This window comes from Myodes glareolus, chromosome 2 (assembly GCF_982192425.1).
Source record: "Myodes glareolus chromosome 2, mMyoGla1.1, whole genome shotgun sequence".
In the NCBI taxonomy this organism is placed as follows: Eukaryota; Metazoa; Chordata; class Mammalia; order Rodentia; family Cricetidae; genus Myodes; species Myodes glareolus.
Genome location: NC_142027.1, coordinates 22,229,719 through 22,253,310, shown reverse-complemented (window position 1 = coordinate 22,253,310; position 23,592 = coordinate 22,229,719). Strand labels below are relative to the sequence as shown.

Below are 23,592 nucleotides of genomic sequence, written 5' to 3'. Positions count from 1 at the left end.
ATTTTTAACTGATATATCACAAAGATGTGTGCATTTAGGGTACTATGGGACAGTCCAATAAACAGATACATTTATGTTTACACAATAATGGAGATTACTAATCCTGAGTGTCTAAATCTTTCAACCCTAATTACTAGAGAAGCTGATACATACTGGTCTCAGTACTGCAGAAGTGATACATGAGACAGCTAACAGCAGAGATGCTTTTCAACAGTACATCTCACTGATTTACATTTTATGATCTCGACTGATGTGTGCTAGTCAGAATAGTGTTTAAGTCCTATGAAATTTATAAGTTCTCAATGATTATTTGTAACTTATTTGTAAAGAACTTAGGAAAGTTCTTTCTGTTGCTATTCCATTTAGAGGGTAGAAACAAGATTTTCGTATAAATTGTTTTATGCAATAAACATCAAACGACACTAATAAGAGTGACATTATTTACTATAAGCCCCCATGTTTATGATGACTATTAAATGTTTCTGGTTTTGGTGTACGTTGAAGATGGCATTCTGCTATAAATAGGTAGCAATTTCTGCAATGTTTAGAGTATACACATCTTACATGAGAACATCCATATTAACACTTCACTAACCAGAGTCTAATTCCAGAAAACATACGGGAAAATGTTGGTAAAAGTAATGTTAACACTGTATTCCAGACTAAGTTACCCAAAAATTGATAATTGAGAGAAAAGCAGGAGTGCTCATCTTGGCATTGCTCCTGTTCTCTTAGGTGTGATCTCTCTCCTTGGCCAGTAGCTTTCCTGTCCTCTAGGCCACACTGCTGCTGAAGTTTGATTTACAGTTGAAACAAAATTGCTGTCAAATTTTTAGTGCCCTTTCTCAGCTCTAACTGGACAGTTTGTAACAAAGAACTAGGGGTTAATATGGAAATTCTAATGTCTTGAATTAATCAATCTCTGCCTAGGTTTCTCTGGATTGGTCTAATACCTGCCCCCGTTCCCCGATAGACCTTACACAGGAAACAAACTACTGGAGTAGTGCTGAGGCACCACGGGGCACAGGCATTTAAGTCCTATAAGTTACTTAGCTCGCTGTCATCTGGACATCTTTTACTTCTTTTCAGAGCCCTTATTTAACTGAAATAAAAATGGCACAAATCATGAGATGATTATGAGGAGTAAACAAATTATCACAAAGCTGATGGATTAGAAGTTAACAGAAATGCTTTACTTTAGATTAAAATCATAATGCACAAAGCCAGGCAGTGGTGGCATGCACCTTGAATCCCAGCACTTGGGAGGCAGAGGCAGAAGGATCTCTTAGTTCAAGGCCAACCTGGTCTAAAATTGAGCTCTAGGACAGTCAAGGTTAGAGAAAAACCTGTCCTAAAAAACAAATAAAAATACAAAAAAAAATGGATTGTAGTCAAATGTTTAGATATAGTTAAATATACAGCATAAGTAAGCACTTCATTAATGATATTGTAGAACTTACCAAAGAACATATTTTTTCAAAAATCCATGTCCAACTTTAACCTCTAAAAATTTAGAGCTTTGCTGTTATACCTACAAATACAAAATGGGAAATTAAACAAATTATCATTTTTCATTCACAAGCCACTCCTGCTTTGAACTCTCATCAGGTTTTTAAGCTGTTGCTGTCAGTCTTCATTTAGACCAATCCTGTAAGGGAAACATTAACTTTGTCTTAATTTCCATTATGGAGTACCCCATGCCTATGAGAATTTAAGGTCAACTGCTGAGTGGTAATTTGTTTTCAATAGTTAGAGACTGGAAAAGCTTCACTGTTGAAAGCTTTACTATTATATGAACTTAAACTCTAAAACAAGCTAGAGTAAGAATAAAGGTCAAAGTCTTATATAGAAAATTATCTAAAATGCTTATAAATTAAAACTTAGCTTTCCCCAAGGCTGGAGAGCTGGCTTAGTGGTTAACAGCACTTGCTCTTGCAGAGAGCCCACATTTGGTTTCCGGAGCACACACAGGATGGTTAAGAACCATGGGGCCAGAGGACCTGATGCCCTCTTCTGGCTTCCCCAGGCATGGCACGTACAGGCACAGACGTTCTTGCAGACAAAAGACCCACTTGCATAAAATTAAAAAAAAAATTCAATGTAAACATTAGTTTTCCCCAAGCATCATTAGGTTGGCAGGGCTAGAGATTCACTTCTACCACGTTTATGATTTCTGTGTATGCACATGCATGTACAAGTGCCACAGTATTCATGTGAAGTCAGATGAGAGTTTGCTGGAGTTGGCTCTCCTAACGTCATCTGGGTCACCTGGGTTGGTGGCAAGTGCCCTTACCCACTGAGCCATCTTGCTGACTGTAAACATATTTTGCAGTAATGTGCAGAGTTCAATTTGGTGAGTGCTAAAATTGATGCTTCTCTTCCTGAGTGGCTATCAAATTTCCCAAGAAGCTTATATGCCTGTAATATGAGCAAACAAATGCTGTCTTCCTGTACAAAAGTATTCCAAACTTTCCAACCTTGTATCTGCCCATATACCACTACTGTCATAAAATCCAGCAATGACCTTAATAGTGAGTTAATACTGTGCTTTAGAAATATGCTAAAATTGTTAAGGCTTAAAAAGTCAGAACACGAGACTCAAACTAGAAATCTCTGCTGATTAAAATATGGTTCCGGATGAAGTTGCAAACAAAGTAAACTGCAAAATAAAAATAAAAATGAGTTCATGGGCTGGAGAGATGGCTCAGTGGTTAAGAGCACTCACTGTCTGCTCTTCCTAAAATCCTAAATTCTATTCCTGGCAACCATATGATGGCTCACAACCATGAGATAAGGTGCCCTCTTTTGGCCTGCATGCAGACATACAGACAAGAACACTGTATATATAATAAATCTTGACTTCATATTTCACACCACTGAGCTTTAACTTCATTCTTCCTAATTTCTGTACTTAAATAATAAATTCAAAAAACTGAAAAAAAAAAGAGCTAGGCTTAGTGGCAAACACCTTTAATCCCAACACGCAGGAAGCAGAAGCAGGTGGTTCTGTAAACTCAATGCCAGCCTATTCTACACAGCAGTGAGTTCAAAAGACAGCTGGAGCTACAGAGAGACCTTATCACACAAAACCAATACAAAATAAATTAAACAAAGAAACCTGACAACAGGAATGCTTGAAAAAGTCAAAGCCTTTTAATCAGTTACTAGGAAGTTGTGGTCACTCTTGGTTAAGTTGAATAATTTCAGAGTAAAGATTTGAAGGTTAGAGCAATGGGGAAGTATTGCTGATCTTAGTTCTAAGTTTTCCTTTAGAATACCCAGACTCATAGATGGTTTTCCTTTCTTTTTTTCTTTGTAGCTCACGTACACTTACACGACCGATGGGATTACAGTGGTATAAATATGAAGGACTACTGAAGAATCTGAAGTACCATAATTTTTTACATTAGAACTCTAGTAAAGACTAATGCTTTTTTGAAAAAGGACAGCACATTCTCCCCCCCCCCCCCCCCCCCCGCCTATTTTTAGTTTTCGAGACAGGGTCTCATCGTGCCCAGGCTGGCATCACATCTGATGTTTAGCTAAATAAGCCCAGACATCCTGCTATTTTTGCCTCAGCCTCTCAAGAAATGGGATTACAGGTGCTTGCCACAGTACCTAGTTTACAAGGTGGATTAAGAATGGCCACAAGAATATTTCTGCTTTCCCTAATGGTATAAGGCATGTAAGTCAAATGTCCTAGAAACTACAGGCCAAAATCCTGGTGACAAAATTCCCATATATATTGATTATGATAGTTCAAAGTTATTTTGTTGTATTTTATATTTTCAACTAGTTACTGCCAGTAAATATAATTTTTTTACATGTATATTTTAATATGTGGGTTTTGGGGAACATGTTCAATAAAAAGTTGTTTTTTTAAAGGAACATTTTAGATTATTTTCTTATGTACAGAAAGAACAAAACCACAAGTTGTCATGCCTCAGACTACTTTTTATTTGCAACTACATGATTTCACGCAATTCTTCTAAATAATAACATAAAATAGATTTCCTTGTGTATAAATAACTTACATACTCTCCATAAAGTCAATGCTCAAAGGTGCTAGAACACATCGCCCACTCCTACAGTGTTTTTGTATCCAACAGAGTCAATGCACAATATATAAATACTTAAGTCCAATATTAAAAACTCAGGCACTTGACTAACTTTAATAAAGTTTTTCAAACTATTTCAATATATCTAAAGTGCATATATATATATATATACTTTTTTAAGAAAGATTATTCTCAATAACTTTTCTATAAAAATAAGTTTGATGGTTTCGCCCATCTAACTTCACTACAAGTATGAACTTTTAGTATATAGTAATGTATTTTCTTCCTTCCTATCAACATGACAAACAAAATCAAAAGGAGCTAGTGAGGTGCTAACATGTGAGGATTAATCCAGTGATTTCGGTCACAATGCATTCCAGGAGGAGGTACCCATGTCACTGGAATTGGACGATATGGTTTATTCTTCCTTCCTGGATTTGGATAACCAAATGGAACAGGAGGAGGATAGTGACTCTGATGGCCATTCCCTCGGTACATTCCTGGCTTTTTTCTGGGCAATGGATGCCACATTGGAAGAGGTGGGAAGATCAGTTCTGAAATCTGTAGAAAAGAGAAAGCATTAAGTAAATTCAAAGGAAAAAAAAAATACATGTTTTCGCTAAAGACTAAGTTTCAGTAAACACAAACTACCAATCACCCTAAAAGTAGGTCTCAGGGACATCCTTTGGTTATGTTTAAATATGTGAAGAAAGAAAAACCCTCACCCCATTAATGGGGTCACATATATTTTCTGAATGAAGAAAAAACTAAATAAATTAAAACTCTTCAAGCATCAAAGATGCAAATGCAGAATGAATGGTAACTTCTAAGAAGGACACAAGAGGTTGGAGGTTAGCTAAGCAAGGAGTCACTCAAGGAACTTAGGAGCACAAATTTTCATGCTCCAGCCCAAGGACTACTAAGAAATAATGGAATCTTAGAAACAGAGGCCAAGTATTTCAACATAACTTTCCAGACTGTTCTGCTGTAGTCTGTGTAGTACTTGGGCTAAAGATTTTAGATTATACTATAAGTTAGGTAGGGTTCACATGGTTTAAATTCTCATTAGTGGTTTTCAACTGTTTTGCTTAGAACATGCAGCCTATGAATTTCAGATTCTCTGATTCTAACCTGTCCCTCTAGATGGGCGATGTTTTCTTTAACAGTTAAAATTCTGTAAAGCATTTACTTCACATGGTACAAATGACATGAACCAACTTTGTGGATATTTTGAAGAGATTCTATGTTTGTACCTCTGAGAGCATCTATACACACCTGAAGTTTTTTACAATTGCCTTCAAAGATATATATACACACACACACACACTCTTTGGTTTTTCTTAGACATACTTAGAATGAGATATAAACAGATTTCTGCCTATTTCCTCATTAGGTCGTTTGTCTTTTACTGCTGTTACTATTGCTATTATTACTGCAATGCTGAGGATGAAACCCCGGGCCTTGTGCATATGAGGCGACTGCTGTGGTACTGAGCTATATCCCCAGTTCTCCTTATAGCTTTTATTTTGAGAGAGGATCTCACTTGCCCCAGCTGGCTGTGAACTTTGATCCTCCTACTCTTCCACCAGGCCTATTGATTTTTTTTGGAGCGGTTTAAGGTATATTCTGAAAACAAGTCCTTAACACATATGTGTAACAAGAATATACGTTCTGTGATCCGATCATTCATTTTCTAATGTTTTCTTTTGCTTACTAAAAATATTTAGTTTTGATAAAAATTAACTTTTTTAATAATTTTTGTGATACTTGGAAAACATTTTCAAGAATTCTCCATATTTCTTCATATATAAAACATCAAAATTTAGCTTTCTTATATGTAGAGAGCTATAATCCTATCAAATCCATTTTTTTGGTGCATGGCTATTAGGCAACACTTAGTCCCATTTTGGCCTTTTCCCTTCTTGTTTTAGAGCTGTTCAAGACTTTTCCCCTCTAATTGCCCTGGCATTCTGGTTTGAGCGAGGTGAGTGGGGTAAATGTATAAAAGTGAGCTAATTATGGAATTTCTGTTTTGTTCCAATGATATATTATGTATCCTTAAACAATTAACAATCTTGATGCGCAGAATAGTTTTGTATTCATGTTTGCCCTCATATTTTATTTTCTTAAAAATCTAGAATTAATGTGCTAATGACTTTTGGGATTTTGATTGAGTCCATAGATCAATTTGAGGAAAGACTGAGAGCTGCCTCTAGGAGTAATATCCAGAAACACCACAGAACAAAAATCCTTTCCTGCCAGGAGCTATGAATGTCTTTATTAGATAATCCCCCTTTAGAAAAGAAACTAGAAAGTGAATCATCAAATTATAGAAGGTATATTTTCATTGCATTTATGTGTTAAGGACTTGTTTTTAGAATATACCTTAAAACACTACTGAAAACCCCGTTACTATCAGTTCAAGAAAAATAGGAAGGTTAAAGCAGAATTGTATCTAAGCCTTTTACACTAGGGCTTAAAACAGTTGCCTGCCTGCCTGCCTGCCTTTCTGTAAAATGTTTTGTTGAGTAGAATTCCAAAGACAAATATTTCCAAATAAGCATGTAAGATATCCTACTTTCCACACCTTTCTATTATTCTAACCTTCTTTTGTATTAGGGAAAAATAAATGTCAATTAGTTTTAAACCTGAAGGTTAACTTACAAAGAATTCAGTTTCTTTTGGGACTTACAGTCTTGCTTGAATGAGTAAAAACAAAATCACCACATTTGGATGATTTCCAGGAAATTCAATAAAGGTAATTTGTAATATATAATGCAACATACTAACAGAAAAATGACCTCAATATTTATGGCATAGATTTGAAAAATGATCTGAAAGGCAACCACAATCAAACAAAAGCAAAGGAAGGATAACAAAACAAAAAGCAAGTGTGGTGGAGAACACCCTTACAAAGCACAGGAGAGGGTGCTGGAGAGGAGTGAGGGAAGAAGGTACTATCATACTATTTTATACTGGTAAGGAGTTTACTGTTTGTATTTGCAAGTTTCTCTTATAGTTTTAATTATTATTATTATTTTTTTTTTCGAGACAAGGTTTCTCTGTGTAACTGAGAACTGGCTGAGTGTGGCTGTCCTGGAACTCACTCTTTAGACCAGGCTGACCTCGAACTCAGACTTGCTTGCCTCTGCCTTCTGAGTACTGGAAAGGACGGGGTGCGGCCCACGCCACCACCACCAGGCACTAAGTTATTTTCTAAAATGAGTTTTACTGAATGTGGTTGCACAAGCCTTTAATCCTAGCACCCAGCAGGCAGTGAGGCAGGTGGATCTCTTTGAGTCTAAGACCAATGTGGTCTTTGTAGTTGGTTCGAGCCCACTTGGGTTTAATAGAGTGAAACCTACCCTCAAAAGAAAAGTTTTATAAAAAAAGAAGCATGTGTTAAAATATAGACAGATACCTCCAATATGTGATAATCTTTTTTTAACCTTTTCTGTCAATTCAAGAAAGGATAACTAAACAACCAAGAGAAGGAAAAATTAATTACATTTCATCATCATATAATATGAACTTAAAAGTTTAATTTTTTATACTCAAAGATTTTTAATTAGGTACAAGTTTTTGTATCATTCCAACACTGATCTAACCATAAATTTGGCACATTAAATTACATCTATTTTAGACTAATATATGAAGGTAAATTTTAAAATATACTAAAATTATGGGCTGGAGAGATGGCTCAGCCATTAAGTGCACTGGCTGCTATTCACGAGGTCCTGACTTCAATTCCCATGGTGGCTCACAACCATTTTAATAGGCCCAAATGCCCTCTTCTGACATGCAGCTATACGTGCAGCACTCACAGGTTTGTATATGAAATACATTAAAATAAATAAAATAAAAACATAAAGTACATGTAGAAAGAGTAAAGCTCCTCAAAATATTTCTATAAATGTCTGACTAAAAATATTTCTCCTTTTGTTAAAGAATATTGCTAGTCAAATTTCTAGTAAGTAATAAAATGCTTTTTAATATACAAATATAAATAAAGTAAATGAATCTGTGGTGCAAACACATTTACTATACAATGTTTCCACGATAAGACCAACAAGGCCAACTTTCTTTTCGTTTTTACATAAAAAACCATCCAAAATAAAATTCAGTAAAATTTCTCTTTAATAATGTAAAAGGGGAATAGTAAAATTATAAAAGTTATTGATTTTTTTCTTCAAATGCCAATCTGCATCTCTGAAAAGCAGCTTCCATTAGTGTGTGTGAAAGAGTAGAGCTGAGACTCAGATATTCAACAGAATCCCTGGGAAGCATAAGCATAGCTAGGTGCAGTACCTGGCAAGCCCACCAATGCCCTGCAGTCTACCGTCCAGTAACATCAAGTGTTCCATGGTTACCTGGTACACCGGGCTTGGTGTTGCAGTCACTGAACTTGGTTTCACTTCCACTTCCTTGCTTGTTTCTTCATCTGAAGAAGATGATCCTGAGTGATAATCAGAGGTCACCTTATCAAGAGCCCTGCTAACTTTCTTGGAAATCTCATCCTTGTTTTCATCCTCATTTTCAAAGCTGGCAACGATGAATGCATTGTTTTTCTCTCCATACCTAGTTATACACAAAAAAACTTACAAATCATGTAAAAAGCAAGAAATGGTTGTAAAAACAATTAAACAGGTCTGGTCATGCCATTGTTCCACGGCAATAAAAGAACCATTCCAGAACTGGACTGTGCACATTAATATCCAAAGCACAAGTAGGCTGTAATTTTCTAGCTTGTCTATTGAAGTATTAATAAAAGTGGCTATTTTCTTCTCTACTGACATCAAACAAAAACTGAAACATCACAAGGGATCTATCTTTTTATTATGTTCTGTATGTACCTCACAGATCACAGAACTACATCGGGCCACAGAGAAGAGGTTGTTCGTTCATAGCATAGTCATGGAGCAGTGAGGATCTGCCCACTCTAATGGAAAGCCTAGTTGTATCTTAGAGGCTGGAAAATCTCTGAGTTTGAGGCCAGCCTGGTCTACATAGTGGGTATCAGGGCAGCCAGGGCACCATAGAAAGAAAGACCCTGCCTTAGAAATGGGGGGAGCACGGAGGGAGGGACGGACGGACAGACAGAATGAGGAAGAGAGAGAGAGAGAAATGTATGGGCTGAAGAGATGGCTCAGCAGTTAGAAGAGAGAGAGAGAGAGAGAGAGAGAGAGAGAGAGAGAGAAATGTATGGACTGAAGAGATGGCTCAGCAGTTAAGAACACTTGCTGCTCTTCCAGAAGACCTGGATTCAATTCCCAGCACCCATACAGAGGCTCACAACTTTCAGTAACTCCAGTTCCAAGGTTCCACTGCCCTATGCTGGTTTTCTCAGGCACCAGGCATACACACAGTACATAAACATATATTTGGGCAATCTATCTATCTTATCTCGTATGATATACATATATACATACACACACACACACACACACACACACACATATAGTATTAGGGATGTTTAGGTCTTTATGGAAAGAAACTGAAGGAAGTAACACAAGCAATTATGAGAATTCAAATAATTGGGTTTATGGCAGTTATACACAAAGATTTTTACATATCAATGACCCTAAAGCTTGTAACATCTGATAAGGAATAATATCCCAGAGTGCTAGGATTAAAGGTGTGCACCACCACTGCCCGGCTTGGAGTAAATTTGATAAGGTTACTGCTAATACAAACTTTTAAGTGGCTGGCAGTACTGACACAAAATAAAAGTATTTCAAAAGATTAGGAGGGACTGGCTGTCTATCCCAGTGACACTGATGGTTCATTTTATGTAAATTTGGGTCTTTAACAGGATTTCAGCATAACATCCAAGCAACACTTCATTCTTCATCCCACAATCTAAAAATGTTTTGACTGTCCCTGATCAAAACTTAACATGGTTTAGACTTCCTTTTTTCACAAAACAAAGCAATGGCCTTCCTTCCTTCTTTCTTTCTTATGCATGCAATGTTCTGTGGGTATGTACATGCCAGAAGAGGACAGCAGAGCTCATCATAGATGGTCATGAGCCACCATGTGATTGCTTGGAATTGAACTCAGTGCCTCTGGAAGAGCAGTCAGTGTTCTTAACCTCTTAGCCACTCTCCAGCCCAGAAGAAGACAATTCTGAAGACCCCCACTTTAATGAACCTGTACCTCACCACAGTTTCCCAAGGCAATAAATACCCTTATATCAAGTAGGTATCTGGAATTTTCCTGATAAAATTTAGAAGAACATGCATGTGGTTCTTTTTAGCATTACTACTTATCTTCACTTTCATCTTCATTACAGATGAGGTTAAAAGCTGTGTCCATGTCTATAGCATATATCTGGATTCATATCAAAAAAGCAACTTCACTATAAAAAAGAGAGGCCAAGAGAATTGCACCTCCAAAACAAAGACGAACTCCCACAGCACCACTACAGGAAAATTGTGGGTGCTCATGCTACTGGTTTATCTTGCTTCTCCTTCCTGGAGAAAAACAGCTTCCCATCCTTGTCACCTCATCACCCTCAATCCACCCTTCACACAGCAGCGCAAGTGTCACCCACTAGGCAGTTGTGCTGCCTAACACTGTATTTTGCAGGAATTTCTAGTGGACACAAATAGTCTGTTGTAATTCGCTTACTATTTCTTTTCCCTTATTACCCTTTGAACTTCCTAAGAATGTTGTTTAAGTTTTGAAAACTCCATAGGTGCCTAGTTAACGTAATGTTTTTATTAATATGTTGAAGACCACACCTAACACCCTTTTACAGCTGTTTGAGATGACAGAATTTCTATTATGAGAATAAAAATCTTTAAAATGTTACCAACTGTTTTCAGTTGTTTGAAAACAGAAACAAGAGGCAGAGATAGAGACCGACTAAAGGTCACTGTCCTATATCATCACTTGAGCTTCCCCTAAATTGAAAGGGCTGTGCCAGACGAATGAAACAGTGACAGGAGCAGGTGCCTAAGTTCTATGTGCCATCTCTTGGTGTACATTAAAATCCTTGGCAAAGTTCTAGGAAACCTATTTCTGAGTTCTTCACGGTATAAAATAGATTCATCACCTACCTTCATAGCGTAATTTCATAAACCTCCTCTGAGAAAGCCAAACTGCCAGCTCCTGGCTATAAAGAGTTATAGGTGGAACACACAGGAGCAAGTTTGGTAAAATTGGTTCAGCTGCTAAACATGAAGACTCACCGACAGCACACCTCACATGGATCCACCCAGAGTGTAAGTTCTTTTGGCAAGCCTAGGTCACTGTACAAAATGCAGCTGTTCTCACAGGCTTTCAGGACATCAGGATCAACTCTCTGAAACTTATTGACACGAATGCATCTACAATAAAATAGAATCAGATTGATAGTTAGGATTGAATCTCATTCATAAATCCCAATATATATGAAAGTGAGTAATAACAAAATACTCTGATTGAGAACCTTGGAGATTCTCAAGTCTGAACTTTCAGGCAAGAGAGGCAACACAAAGGCTGCCTAGAAGTACCTGGGTGAGCCCAGCGCAATCACCAGTCCTAAGTTAGCAGAGACTACTAAACAGCACATGGATATCAAATAAACAGAGAACAAAATGGTTACTGAGAACTCTTAATTGGGGGGGGGGGGATGTGTGTGTGGCGTGCCTTATGTGTCCCAAGCTGACTTCAAACTTGCTATGAAACTGATTATGTTATTGGAACTTGAGATATTCTCACTTCTACCTCTCAAGTGCTGGAATTAGAGATGGAAACCCTCACACCTGGTTTATGGCAATGCTGGGGATCAAACCCTAAACTTCATATTAAGTAAATACTCAACCAAATGAGCTATATCCCCAGTCCTGATAATACAAAGTTTTGTACAGTAAGCTGATGAAATCTGTTAACTAATAACTAATAAAAGACTCCATCCAGTGCCAACTGGAAATTTTTGTGACAAGTTTTATTGCCACTAACTTGTTTTTGCATCTCAGGTAATAAGGTTAACTCTTAAGGGGGACCGCTTTTACTTCAATTATAATTGTTTCAAAAATAATTATTCAAGGACAGTAGCAGCATGCATTTTTGATGTTTATGATCACATGTGATATGCATGCTTACTAACATGTGATCCTAAAACATTTTTGCCCTACTTGATGTAAATAAAATCTTCCTTTTATCTAAGTTGCCAAAATAAGTTAGTAAAGATATTAAATTAATAAAGCTTGTTACATTTTAACCTAAGGAAAGTCACGTTCACAATGGAATGCAGACATATAGCCAGCAGCACAGGCAGCACCCTACTCACCGCCTAACTTGTTGCCTCCTTGTACGGTACAAAAAGGTTTTCTCCAAGTGACTAAATAGCAGCACAAATGCAAAAATGTACCTCAAAACATGCATTCTGTTTAAGCAGAAAAACAGTAGCTATAGTAGAAAATATGAAATGTATTTACTGTTTTTCAGTCAAGACTCAACCAAAACAATCTAGCATTAGTACCATTCCTGGAATTTGTCTACTAGGTTAGCTTACACAAACTGTTCACTTCTCTACCATACCTGAAGATATGAAGTATGGAAATATAAATTAACTGACAATGACACTATCTTAATGTGCTTTGAGGATGTAGTGGATATGGCTTAGTGGTACAGCAATTGCCTTGAATTTCTACATTACAGGATTCAATTCCGAGCACCCAATAAGCGTAATGATTAAATCTGTAACTAATGGAAAGTCCTCTCAAACAGTGTTTCAATTACTGGTATAGCACTAATGTGATATTTAGTTTTTAATGTTCCCCAAGTTATTTCATTAGCTGATTCTGATCTTCATTGAAAAAAGTTTTCATAAGACAACAACTAATAATATATATTTCTAGAATATAGTCATTCTTTTTGACCATATACTATGCAATAGACAGTTTCCTATTAACTCTGTTTTGTAATAATAACAAGACCTAGTTATTATTTTAACCTTGTAAGGGAAAAAAGGAGGCAGTTTTCCAGTATTACAAAGCAGTGACTCTTGACTGCAGATACAGGCTAACAACTCTAAAGTTCATGTACAGCTTAGAAATGGTGAGCTTGCCTCATGTGTATGACCATGACCTACAGCACACAAAAACCCTCTCACCAAAACACAACTACAGTTCCTGATCATTTTTTTTTGCTTTCGAGATAGGGTTTCTCTGTAACATTTTGCTCTTCTGGAACTCACTTTGAAGACCTAGCTGGCCTCAAACTCACAGAGATTCACCTGCTTCTGCCTTTGGAGTGCTAAGATTAAAGGTATGAACTGCCACCACCCAGCTTGGTCTCTGATTTTTGATAGGTGGTGTAAACTTTAGGAGGTGGACACCTACAAGAAGCAGGTCACTGGAGGGGTGTCTGTGAAGGATATACATGGTCCCTAACCTCTCTCTGTTCCTCTCCATCGTAAATTTAGCGGCTCCTGTGTCATGGTCCCACAGCTGTGATGTCCTACACTGCCCCCAGCCCTAAAAGTACACTCAGTCAAACACTGTGAACTTAAATATCTGAACCTAAAGCTGTACATACATCTCCCGCTTTTAAGTTCTTTATGTCAGGCACCACCACCCCTTGGCAAACTTGTCCATTCACTCATTCACTGAAAGTGTTTCTCTGTGTAACAGCCCTGGAACTCAATCTGCAGACCAGGCTGGCCTCCAACTCAGAGATTTACCTGCGTCTGCTTCCCAAATGCTGGGATTAAAGGTGTATTATGACCACCCAGCCCCCACCCCATCATCTCTTAATGGCACTACTAAAAATAGTGCAAATTCAGAGTAAAAAAGTTATTTTATGGTAAGATGTTGCTTAATCTTTGTTAGATGGACCCATCCTAGGGATTCTAACGTTATACAGGATTATTTAAGTTCCATACACCAAGTTCAAAGCATTTGAGACTGTGGAGAAATTCATGTTTACACATCATAGTCACACGGGTGATTTAGATGCTAAGCTTTAAAATCAGATATAAAGTTTTAGCAAATTTAGGTACATTATGTATTTTAATGCTTTTTTTTAGCCTATGTACTGGGATTACTTTTATTAACTATTCTTCAAATACAAGATTATAAAAGTTGCATGAAAATAATATATTATGGAGCTGGAGAGATGCTCAGTTGTGAAGAGCACTGACTGCTCTTCCAGAGGTCCTGAGTTCAATTCCCAGCAAACATATGGTGGCTCACAACCATCTGTGATGAGACCTAGCACCCTCTTCTGGTGTGCAGAATACTGTATACATAATAAATAAATCTTTTAAAAATAAAATAATATTATGTACTTAATGCTTAAATTTTTTGGCAATTACAAAATGTAAGAGACTTCTGTACTTATCCATATTTATCTGCATTTCTGATGTTTCCAGATTAGATTCTGAGAACTAATGTTCAGAATATGAATATTTTTACAGATATTATATTGCCAAACAATCTTCTACAAATATTCCACTTTTATAAAAATATACAAAAACGTTTTTAACTTATATTTTTCCTTTTCCATCTACCATGAAGTCTAATAGTGTTTTACTTAAATGGAAGCTTCAAAATGATTCAATGATATTTCTGATCACATTGTCAGTTTAGTCTTATTTGACATTTTTCTCAAGTTTTAAGAATTAATGGAAGTGAAATGGTACACTCTCTAACCTTGCTGTATTTACTTGATAGTACTATTTTTCAGCAGCTTGGCACTTCCAAAAGCATCCATTTAACATCAGTAAAACATGTATAAAAAAGCAACTCTAACTCACAAAACCTGCTCACTATCAAAACCCAAGATGTGTAGGGAAAAAAGGGAATAAAATGAGAAGTTAAAAAATTATTTGAGCCTAAACTAAAGGCTACATGTGTACTTGTATTCATATTATTGACCAACTTACTGGGAAACGTTTGAGTAAAAATTAAGGAAAAAATACAGAAACTACCTGGGCTTATTCATGTCACCAGACTATTAAACCTCAACTAGTTTTAAGCAAATAAAAAATAACAATAAAAACTGTACTTTTCCACTTCAGTATTAGATTTTTCAAGTAGTTCTATACTCTTTTTTGTTTTTTAAGACAGGGTCTCTCTGTGTAGCTCTAGAGCCAACCTGGCCTTGAAATCTGCCTGCCTCTGCCTCCTGAGTCCTGGGATTAAAGGTGTGTGCTGGCAGCTCTATAGTTTTAAGTGTTAACCAAGAAGACCTGTCATATAAAAGCTCATTAAATACTGGTCTTGTGGGACGAACAGTAGGGACAACAAATGTGCACAAACGAAAGGATTTCTGTAGCTGTCACAACTTAACCATGTTTCACTTTAAATTGAGACCATGTCCACAATGCAGACCTGTTATGGTCCGACAGCTAGTTTCAGGAAGTGACTTCTCAGTAGATACACTGGTGCCAGAGTGAGCATGCCAAGGCATGTTTGTCTTGTACAGCTTAAAGGAAAGTCTGCTCTTGTAGCTGTGTGTGTAACTGACGATCAGAATACAAGTCAGTTGCAAGTAGGCACTCTTTTCCTTCTTAGTGCCAAGACTGAGGTGTACACACAGTGATGGAAACCCGGCAGCATTCAAGACCATTTCAAATCCCCAAGTCAGTATTTACCACTTGAAGTACACAGATGAGTTATCTTCAACTGGCTTATACCACAAAGGAGATGCACAATATAAAAGATCATCACTATAAAAGCCAAGGACATGTTATACTAATTATCTTTTCGTTTGTTTTTAAGACAGGGTCTTTTATAGCCCTAGCTGTCCTGTAACTAGGTAAACCAGACTAGCCTTGAAATCACAGAAATCCACCAGCCTCGGTCTCTGGAGTACTAAGATTAGAGGTGTGTGCCAGTACGTCTGGCTCTGTCTGATTCTTATTTTATCTTCTTTTTGGGGAAGAGTTTTCAAGACAGAATTTCTCTTTGTAGGCCTGGCTGACCTGGAATTCACTCTGTAGACCAGGTTGGCCTTGAACTTAGAGATCTGCCTACCTCTCTGCCTCCTGAGTGCTGGGATTAGAGGTGTGCACCACCCTGCCTTCTTGAAACAGGCAGGAAGCACTTTATCTTTAGATACAAAGAAACTAATTTCCCTCAACTCTTAATTATCACTCTCATTTAGGAGAGATTAGGAATTCTAGATTTGTGAAAAACCTTGAATACCCACGGTAATAACAAATGTACTTGAGCAGGAGCCAGACTAGGCAAAAGAAACTGACTGATGAATCTAGAGCCCTGGCTTCAAGACTAAACAATAGCATCCATCAGCAAATACTTGTACTTTAAAGTGAACAAGAAAATACCATGACACCCCAGAGTTTCATATTTTGCAGATAAAATCATGATAGGCATGTTCTAAACCTTCAGTCCTCTGGCCTGCTAGCCATTACACAAATTGATCTACATGTGGTCCAATTCACATTCTTTACCTGTAGGCCTGTCCTTTTGATGGTTTTTCTGGGTACCAGTGGTTTTTATATTTTTCTTGAAGTATTTGAGTCAATTTCTCGGCAAATCTCTCAACGGCTTCTTTTTTCAACTTATCATGTTTTCGAACCAGCCTTGTGAAGAAGAAGACAACAGCAGCAATTTCGTTCTTCATTTTTCCCTGTAAAGATAAAAGTTTTCTTAAAAACAAAACACAAATCCAAACAACAGTGTCAACAAAAAACTACACACACACAAACTGGAAAATAAAGTTCTGCACTATATGCCCCTTACAGCTTTCCTTTCATATTCAGTAATTACCACTAATGTTATTTAGTCCTCAGAGACCTTAGGAAATACGACTGGGATTCTTACTACTTAGTTTTAAGTAGTAGTTCAGTGATGAACACACCACATTGCTTCTGAAGACTAAAACAGAACCAGGTAACACCCCAAAAGAATCACTGTAATAAATACCACACAGCTTTTACTAAGTAAGTCAAATTCTAATTTGAAACAGAGGAGTCCATTTTCAAACCTAGCACTCAGGGCTAGAGAGATAGCTCAACAGTCAAGATCACTTGCTACTCTTGCAGCAGACTTGCATGGTGGTTAATTGTAGCATGATTAATAAAAACCCAGAGACAGATATTGGGGTTCAACCTCAGAAAAGCAAAATAGCCAGCCTCTGGTTCTTATCTCTACCTCAGTCCAAAATGGTGATCCTGCCTCCAGGAGTCTCAGAATGAGACTGACTGAGAGCTGTCTCCTCCCGTTTTATATTCCTCTCTAGTGCTGGGATTAAAGGTGTGCACCATGACTAACTAGTGTGGTTACTAGGATTTAAGGTGGTCTGTAAGCCTGGCTAGGGTGGCTGTTTTACTCTCTGAACTTCAGGTAAGCTTTATTTATTAAAACACAAACAAATATCACTACAGTTAATAACTCTCTGTAACTCCAAAACCAGCAACAGGCTCTTCCAACCTTTGAGGGTACCAGGCAGACACGTGGTGGCCATACATACATGTAGACAAAACACCCATAAACACAAAGAGAAAAAAAAAATCTTTAAAATTTAGTACTATAGCTCCACTTTGGATAAGTCTGTGTAGTTCTCCCAAAAGATTAAAAAAACTATGACAGTTCCAGTAATTCTACTAGCGATAAGCCAAAGAAAACAGAGACATTATGTCCCCACGAAAACGTACAGGTATGTCCATGGTAGCAATATTCACACTACAGAGTACAACACTCCAACTATCCACCAAACGATGAATGGACAAATAAAATATGATATACAAGTTGGCAATCCCAAGGGATAAGTATTAACACATGCCACAAGATGGGTGAGCCACAGACACAGTAAGCAAAGGAAAAGAAGCAACACACAGTATCACATACTGAGATTTCCTTCATATATTATGTCTAGGACAGGTCAGTCTATAGACTGTCTAGATAGAAAACAGACTGGGTGGTCAAGAGGCAGGAGGAGGGGTAGAACAGGAGGAAAAATTCTAGTTAAGTCCAAAGTTAATGTTCTGTTATGATAAAACTATTCTAAAACAGTACTGTCCTGGCTTTTAAACTCTGACTATGCTAAAAGCACTCCACTGTTTATTTAAAATGCATAAGTTGTATATGTGAATTATACTTTAATAAAGCTGCTAATGCATTAAAAGTTTTTCTGCACTGAGTATTTTGTATTCTTTCAGGAACAGATATATCTTCCTAAAAAGCTAAGACAAAATAGTGAGTATTAAAACACATTCAACAGAACATAAATTCAGGATCACTCAAAAAAATTAATCAGTTACGTTTTGGAACTGCATCAAAGACTCTTAAAATAGAAGATCTGATGTGTCATTGATTAATCCACCAAGGCTGTTCTGGTTGTTTTAAATATACATATGTTTTGAGATGAGCTCATTCACTTGGCTTATGAAAGTAACTTGGAGATATTTAGATGTAGCATTTACTAAGTAACATCATCTTTCTGGGTGCCAACGACAGGCCCTTCTGTATTGATTATACCAGTGAACTAACTTAACAACAGATTGTTCTAAAAAAAAAAAAATCAAGAATGACAAAAGCCCAGAGTCACCTGGTTCTTTTAGCTTTCCTAAACTGTTCTTGTTTAAGTTTTTCTTTATTTTTTTTCTTTGTTGTTTGTTTTGGTTTTTTTGAGACAGGGTTTCTCAAATAGCCGTCCTGGAACTCAGAGATCCATCTGCCTCTGCCTCCCGGAGTGCTGTGATTAAGTTTCTTGTCAAATGTGAATCTTTTACTGTGTGCAAATGCTAAACCAAAATGGGACCTCACTGAGAGTCAAATTCTACACAGTTATCTGAGACGTGTCCTGAAAGCCACAGTCTCTGTCATCTTTCATGGGAAGGTAAGATACCCAAACCTACCTCTTGAACTCTCAGAATGCCAAATTCACCTACTGCCATTACCACCTGGTGGATGGAATCTCCACAAGGCACTGTGTGGACACACAGAACTTCAATCTACAACAGCTGTAAGCCTCCCTTCTGGAAAATGAGAGGCATTCCCCACTTTATGAAGCTTCATTTATACCTCCCACTTCAGAGCACCCATAAGGGAACTGAAAACCCACTGGAATGGAATACACGATTGGGGCAAGTGAGTTGCTGATTTTAGTTCATAAGCTCCACTCCCAACGAAACCAAAGACTCACACTAAAGAAATGGACTGATCCTTAGACCGTTCTCATTCATCAAGGCGGCCAATATGTGCTACATAAGAGTTTGGGGATTTGCTTTTGTTTGCTCAATTTCGTATCAAAAAAAAAAAAAAAAAAGGAAGGAAAGAACCACTTAGTGGTTGCTTTTGGTTTGTAACAGAAGATGAGTCATACGGACTTATTTTTCTGTTTGAAGGAACGATGACTGGAACAGCTGAAAATTTCACCCCCTTTTATCAGTGTTCCAGGAGTGAAGCCGGGAGGGGGGCGAGACACCACAGGAGGGACCCATTAGACCTTAGGCGCCTAGTGCCACCCACACTCCCCCCCCCCCAGCTTCCCATTTTAAACACCGCTTGGTGACGTCATCCCGGGCCGTCGTCACCGCGGCGGCAGCTCCTCAAGTTCTACTTTGTTCCACAAGCCCGGCCTTCTAGGAGTTTGTAACTTTGTAGTCCCCCCCCCCCTCACTTGCCCCCCGGTAACGAACAGAGCCAGTCGCAATTTCTAGAAACAAGTCTCTCTCCAGGTGGACGCTGCCAAGGTGGAGGGGGCGGCAAGCGTGGTCGGGGCGAGGCGCCCTGACCGCCGGGGCGGTGGTGGCCAGCGGGATCCAGATGCGGCCGGAACGGAGGGGGGGGGGTCCGGCAGCCTGGCTCGGGCGGGGCGCCCCCCACGCACCCCTGAGGGGCCGGCCTGCGCCGCGTCCAACCTGTGCAAGCCAGCTGGCCCCTGCCCGCCACCGGCTCTCCCGCCGACCCGACGCCCGCTGTCGCCTGCCCGGAGGCGGTAGGCGACGTGGCACACGCCCGAGGAGGCGTCGCCTCCCCTCCAGGACCCGCTGCCGCCGCGCATCCCTCGGCCGCTCCGCTTCCGACGTGGCGGCGGCCGCGTCCCAGCCTCCCTCCCCGATGCCCTGGGGGACCCCCCCACCGCGACCTCCGCGTCCCCTCACTCCAGGCCCGCTCTCCTCTCCGCCAGCGCGTCCCCGCCGCGGCCCGCTCTCCTCACCGCCGCCGCTCCGGGGGCTGCACCCTCGCCGGCTGCGACCTCCTTCCGTGGCCCGGGGAGCCGAGCGCGAGCGCGGGGACTCTGGTCCGCCGAGTGCGACTGCCGCTCCACCTCCTGCTGCTGCTGCTTCTGCTGCTGCGTCGTCGGGCCGCCGCCGAGCGCGCGCCGGGCAGACTGGCGGGCGACGGAGCGCGCGGCCCAGCGAGCCAGCGAGTGAGCCGGCAAGCGCGGTCCCGACGCGGCGCTCGGGGGGCTCGAGGCCCGGAAGAAGGGAGGGGCGGTGTCTGGGAGAGGCCCGGCGCTGCGCCGAACCAATGCGCGCGCCTCGGGGGCGGGGCTTCGCCGGGACCCGCCCCGCCCCCGGTCCGTGTGTGGGCGCCAGACCGGCTCCTGCCTCGGGCCGCGCTCCCAACCTGGGTTACGACGGCCGGGCTGGCACGAGGCGGCAGCGCCTCCAGCATGAGCCCCGGGGGCCTTACCTGCTGTGGTGGGGCCGGCGGGCTGCGTTTTCCCGGCTCTTCAGCCACTCCTCCTCACGCGAGTCTCGCTTCCCTGGTACGACCCGCCTTCCTCTGCCTGAGGGCAAGTTCGGTCCGGATCTCCACCTTGCTTCGAGCGGTCGCCTAGGGGAGCTTGGCACCAACTCTCCTCCACCTCCATCCGGCTGTGAAATCACTGGCTGCTCCCTCCCCACCCTCATGTACGTGAGATAGCGTGGGTGAGATAACTCTTACCTGGGCACTTTGCTGGCAGAGTTGGTGTCTCCATCCGAGCATAGTGGCCTCCTGTGGAGTATTGTGAAGCAATCCTTGAGTGGCCGGGCTTCCCATTTCTGAGGCACTTTAACTCAAGAACTCCCCAGGAGTAAAGCTAAAACCTTGACTAAACACATAAGAAAGGGGCACATTTCATTCCATCTCTTAGGCTGAGCTGGTAACAAGGTGCTAGTGTTGTGAACGAAGTTGAAAAGCCTAACAGGCCAGAAAAACACGAGACACTCATTAACGGAAGACTAAAAATGTAAATTAAGAACTATGACGGCTGCAGTTTTTAATCCCAGCACTTGGGAGGCAGAGGCAGGAGGAATCTGTGAGTTTTAGGCCAGCCTGGTCTATGTTAAGCCCAAATCCTCGAAGTCCCCCAAAAGCCAACAAGGAGACCAAGTCCCATATGTAAAAGCAAAGAACCTTTATTTTATGCAAGTTTTCAAACTCGGTCTCTCCGCATGTCCAACTTATTGGAATAAATGGAGAGCCCCGAGCTCAGTTAGAGTAGGGTTTTTATAGTAGTGAAGGTAGGGGGTGTTCTGGTGAGTGTGTGGGGCAGGTGATCCTATCTACAGCAGTTGGAATGTAAGGCATTTCCTTTGGATGGTCTGTGCTTGGGTGTTGCTCAGGTAATCTTAGTTTATGGTTCTTCCTGCAACCACGATTGCTTCAGGGTAAACTACTGAGACTCAGGCGTCTTAATAAATTTGTCGATGGCTGAGTCCTACACTGGCAAGTGATAATGGCTGGAAGTAAAGAACTTCCTTCGCGGGTGATCTGTCCATATTTAGCTTATCGTGACTGGCTCCTACAGTCTACAAGAGCTAGTTCCAGGATAGGCTGCAAAAACTCTGTCTCAAAAAGACCAAAAACCAAAAAAAAAAAAAAAAAAGGAAAGAAAGACAATTTTAGCCTAATTGTTAATGCCTTTTCCAGATTTCTCGTTGTTTACTAGAAGCTGATAACATGTCTTAGCCTTGTTCTATGAATATTTAAACTTTTTATTACTGATGTTGATGATTATAGCCTGGTACAACTCAAAAAATAACTTTTACCAGTAATAAACAAAGCTCAAACCATTGTAAAAGTAGTGTCTAATGCTTTTATTTGTAGGGAGGCATCTACAATAGAGTTCCACTATTGTAAAACTAGGGCTGTTTCTCAATTGAAAGACAGTACTGTGTATAGTAAGAATTCTTTGGGCCATTCCAGGAGATGGCATAAGAGTTTTCATTTAAAATACATAACATTGAGGTTATTTTGCTGATACAGGCCTTTAACTCTACGTTTTCATCATATAGGTAGTTACAAACATTTTTAATTGTCAAGAAATTTCTAAATCTTGTTATCAGTGTTGTATGTAATCTTTTTTCTTTCCCTCTCTTTTTCTTTTTTGGTTTTTCGAGACTGTAACAGCCTGGTCTGTCATGAATCTCAGTTTATAGAGCAGTCTGGCCTCAAACTCACAGAGATCTGCCTGCTTTTGCCTCGAGTGCTGGGATTAAAGGAGTGCACTACCACACATGGCTAGGATCTGTATATAATCTCTATTAATTTGTGATCCACATGGTTCAGACAGAAGTACCATATTTAAAACAAAACAAAAGGCCGAAACCTGAAACCCTACTTGTTCAGTGTTCCTAAACACATCTGTAACACTTCTGTTTTCTGTCATTCACTTCTCTCCTACTCTATAGCTCCCTCTGTGCTCTTCTCTTTTTCTTTCTGAGACAGGGTTTACTCTGTGGCTTTGGAGCCTGTCCTGGAACTAGACCAGGCTGGCCTTGAACTCACAGAGATTCTCCTGTATCTGCTTCCTGAGTGCTGGGATTAAAGGTGTGAGCCACCCACTGCCAGTCCTCTGTGCTTTTCTTTTTTTTTTTTTAAGTTTATTAAAATATAAAAGTTTCCATTTTCGCCCCTCCTCCCAACACCCTCCCACTCCCCCCCACTCCCTCTCCTCTTCCCTCTCCATCCCTAAGAGCAGTCCGGGTTTCCTGCCCTGTGGGTAGTTCAAGTTCCTCCCCGCTCCCTCCAGGTCCAGGAAGGTGAGTATCCAAACAGACTGGATCCCCAAAAATCCAGAATATGCAGAGGAAACAAGTCCCAGATTCATTGTCAATGGCTTTTTAGAAAGACTTCGGGTCAGCCACATTCAGGGAATCCAGCCTCCTCCAGAGAATCTGGTTGGATCAAGCGCTCCTTCAGTCTCAGTCAACTGGCCTTGGTGAACTCTCATTAGATCAATCCCCTTGTATCAGTGGGTGATCGCTCCCCTTGCAGTTCTGATTTCCTTTTTCATGTTCTTCCTCCTTCTGCTCCTCCTTTGGACCTTGGGGGGCTCAGTCCGGTGCTCCAATGTGGGTCTCCGTCTGCATCGCCATCCATCGCTGGATGAAGGTTCCCTCTGATCTTGCCCTCCCTGCTCACGTTCTTCTTCTTTCTGCTTCTCGCTTGGACCTAGGGAGTTAAGTCCAGTGTTCCAACGTGGGTCCCTGTCTCTATCTCTATCCATTGCCAGATGAAGGATCTATGGTGATAAGCAAAATATTCATCAGTATGGTTATGGGCCAAGGCCAGTTCAGGCACCCTCTCCTCTGTCCAGAGAACAATCTGGGAATCTCTCCTTGGACCTGGGATCCCATTTACAG

General features: G+C 40.2%; 2 protein-coding genes and 1 long non-coding RNA gene across 3 annotated transcripts in view; 2 read left to right on the top strand and 1 right to left on the bottom strand.

Moving 5' to 3' along the window:
* Cxadr (CXADR cell adhesion molecule) overlaps positions 1-3,888 on the top strand; it is a 53,895-nt gene extending 50,007 nt beyond the window's left edge. The window contains exon 8 of the mRNA XM_048422343.3: positions 3,320-3,888. Coding sequence (XP_048278300.1) covers positions 3,320-3,361 — 42 coding nt within the window. The 3' untranslated portion in view covers positions 3,362-3,888. The remainder of the gene's footprint in view (positions 1-3,319) is intronic.
* Positions 3,889-3,933: 45 nt separating this feature from the next.
* Positions 3,934-20,375, bottom strand: Btg3 (BTG anti-proliferation factor 3). The gene is made up of 5 exons (XM_085685716.2): positions 20,175-20,375; positions 16,462-16,640; positions 11,252-11,389; positions 8,429-8,636; positions 3,934-4,619 (listed from the first exon to the last, which is right to left on the bottom strand). Exons 2-5 carry the CDS (start codon positions 16,632-16,634, stop codon positions 4,380-4,382), a joined length of 759 nt encoding a protein of 252 aa, XP_085541842.1. The 5' UTR covers positions 16,635-16,640; positions 20,175-20,375; the 3' UTR covers positions 3,934-4,379.
* Positions 20,376-20,502: 127 nt separating this feature from the next.
* The window catches only part of LOC146895691 (uncharacterized), a 44,674-nt gene continuing 41,584 nt past the window's right edge, over positions 20,503-23,592 (top strand). Inside the window, exon 1 of the long non-coding RNA XR_015735774.1 lies at positions 20,503-20,874. This is a non-coding gene — a long non-coding RNA (uncharacterized LOC146895691). The remainder of the gene's footprint in view (positions 20,875-23,592) is intronic.

Coding starts and splice junctions, on each gene's coding strand:
- Btg3 (XM_085685716.2), bottom strand. CDS start 16,634: ATGAAGAACGAAATTGCTGCTGTTGTCTTCTTCTTCACAAGGCTGGTT. Junction 11,390..16,461: donor TCAAAAGGACAGGCCTACAG/GTAAAGAATGTG, acceptor ATTTTATTGTAG/ATGCATTCGTGTCAATAAGT. Junction 8,637..11,251: donor CCATGTGAGGTGTGCTGTCG/GTGAGTCTTCAT, acceptor GTGTATAACTAG/GTATGGAGAGAAAAACAATG.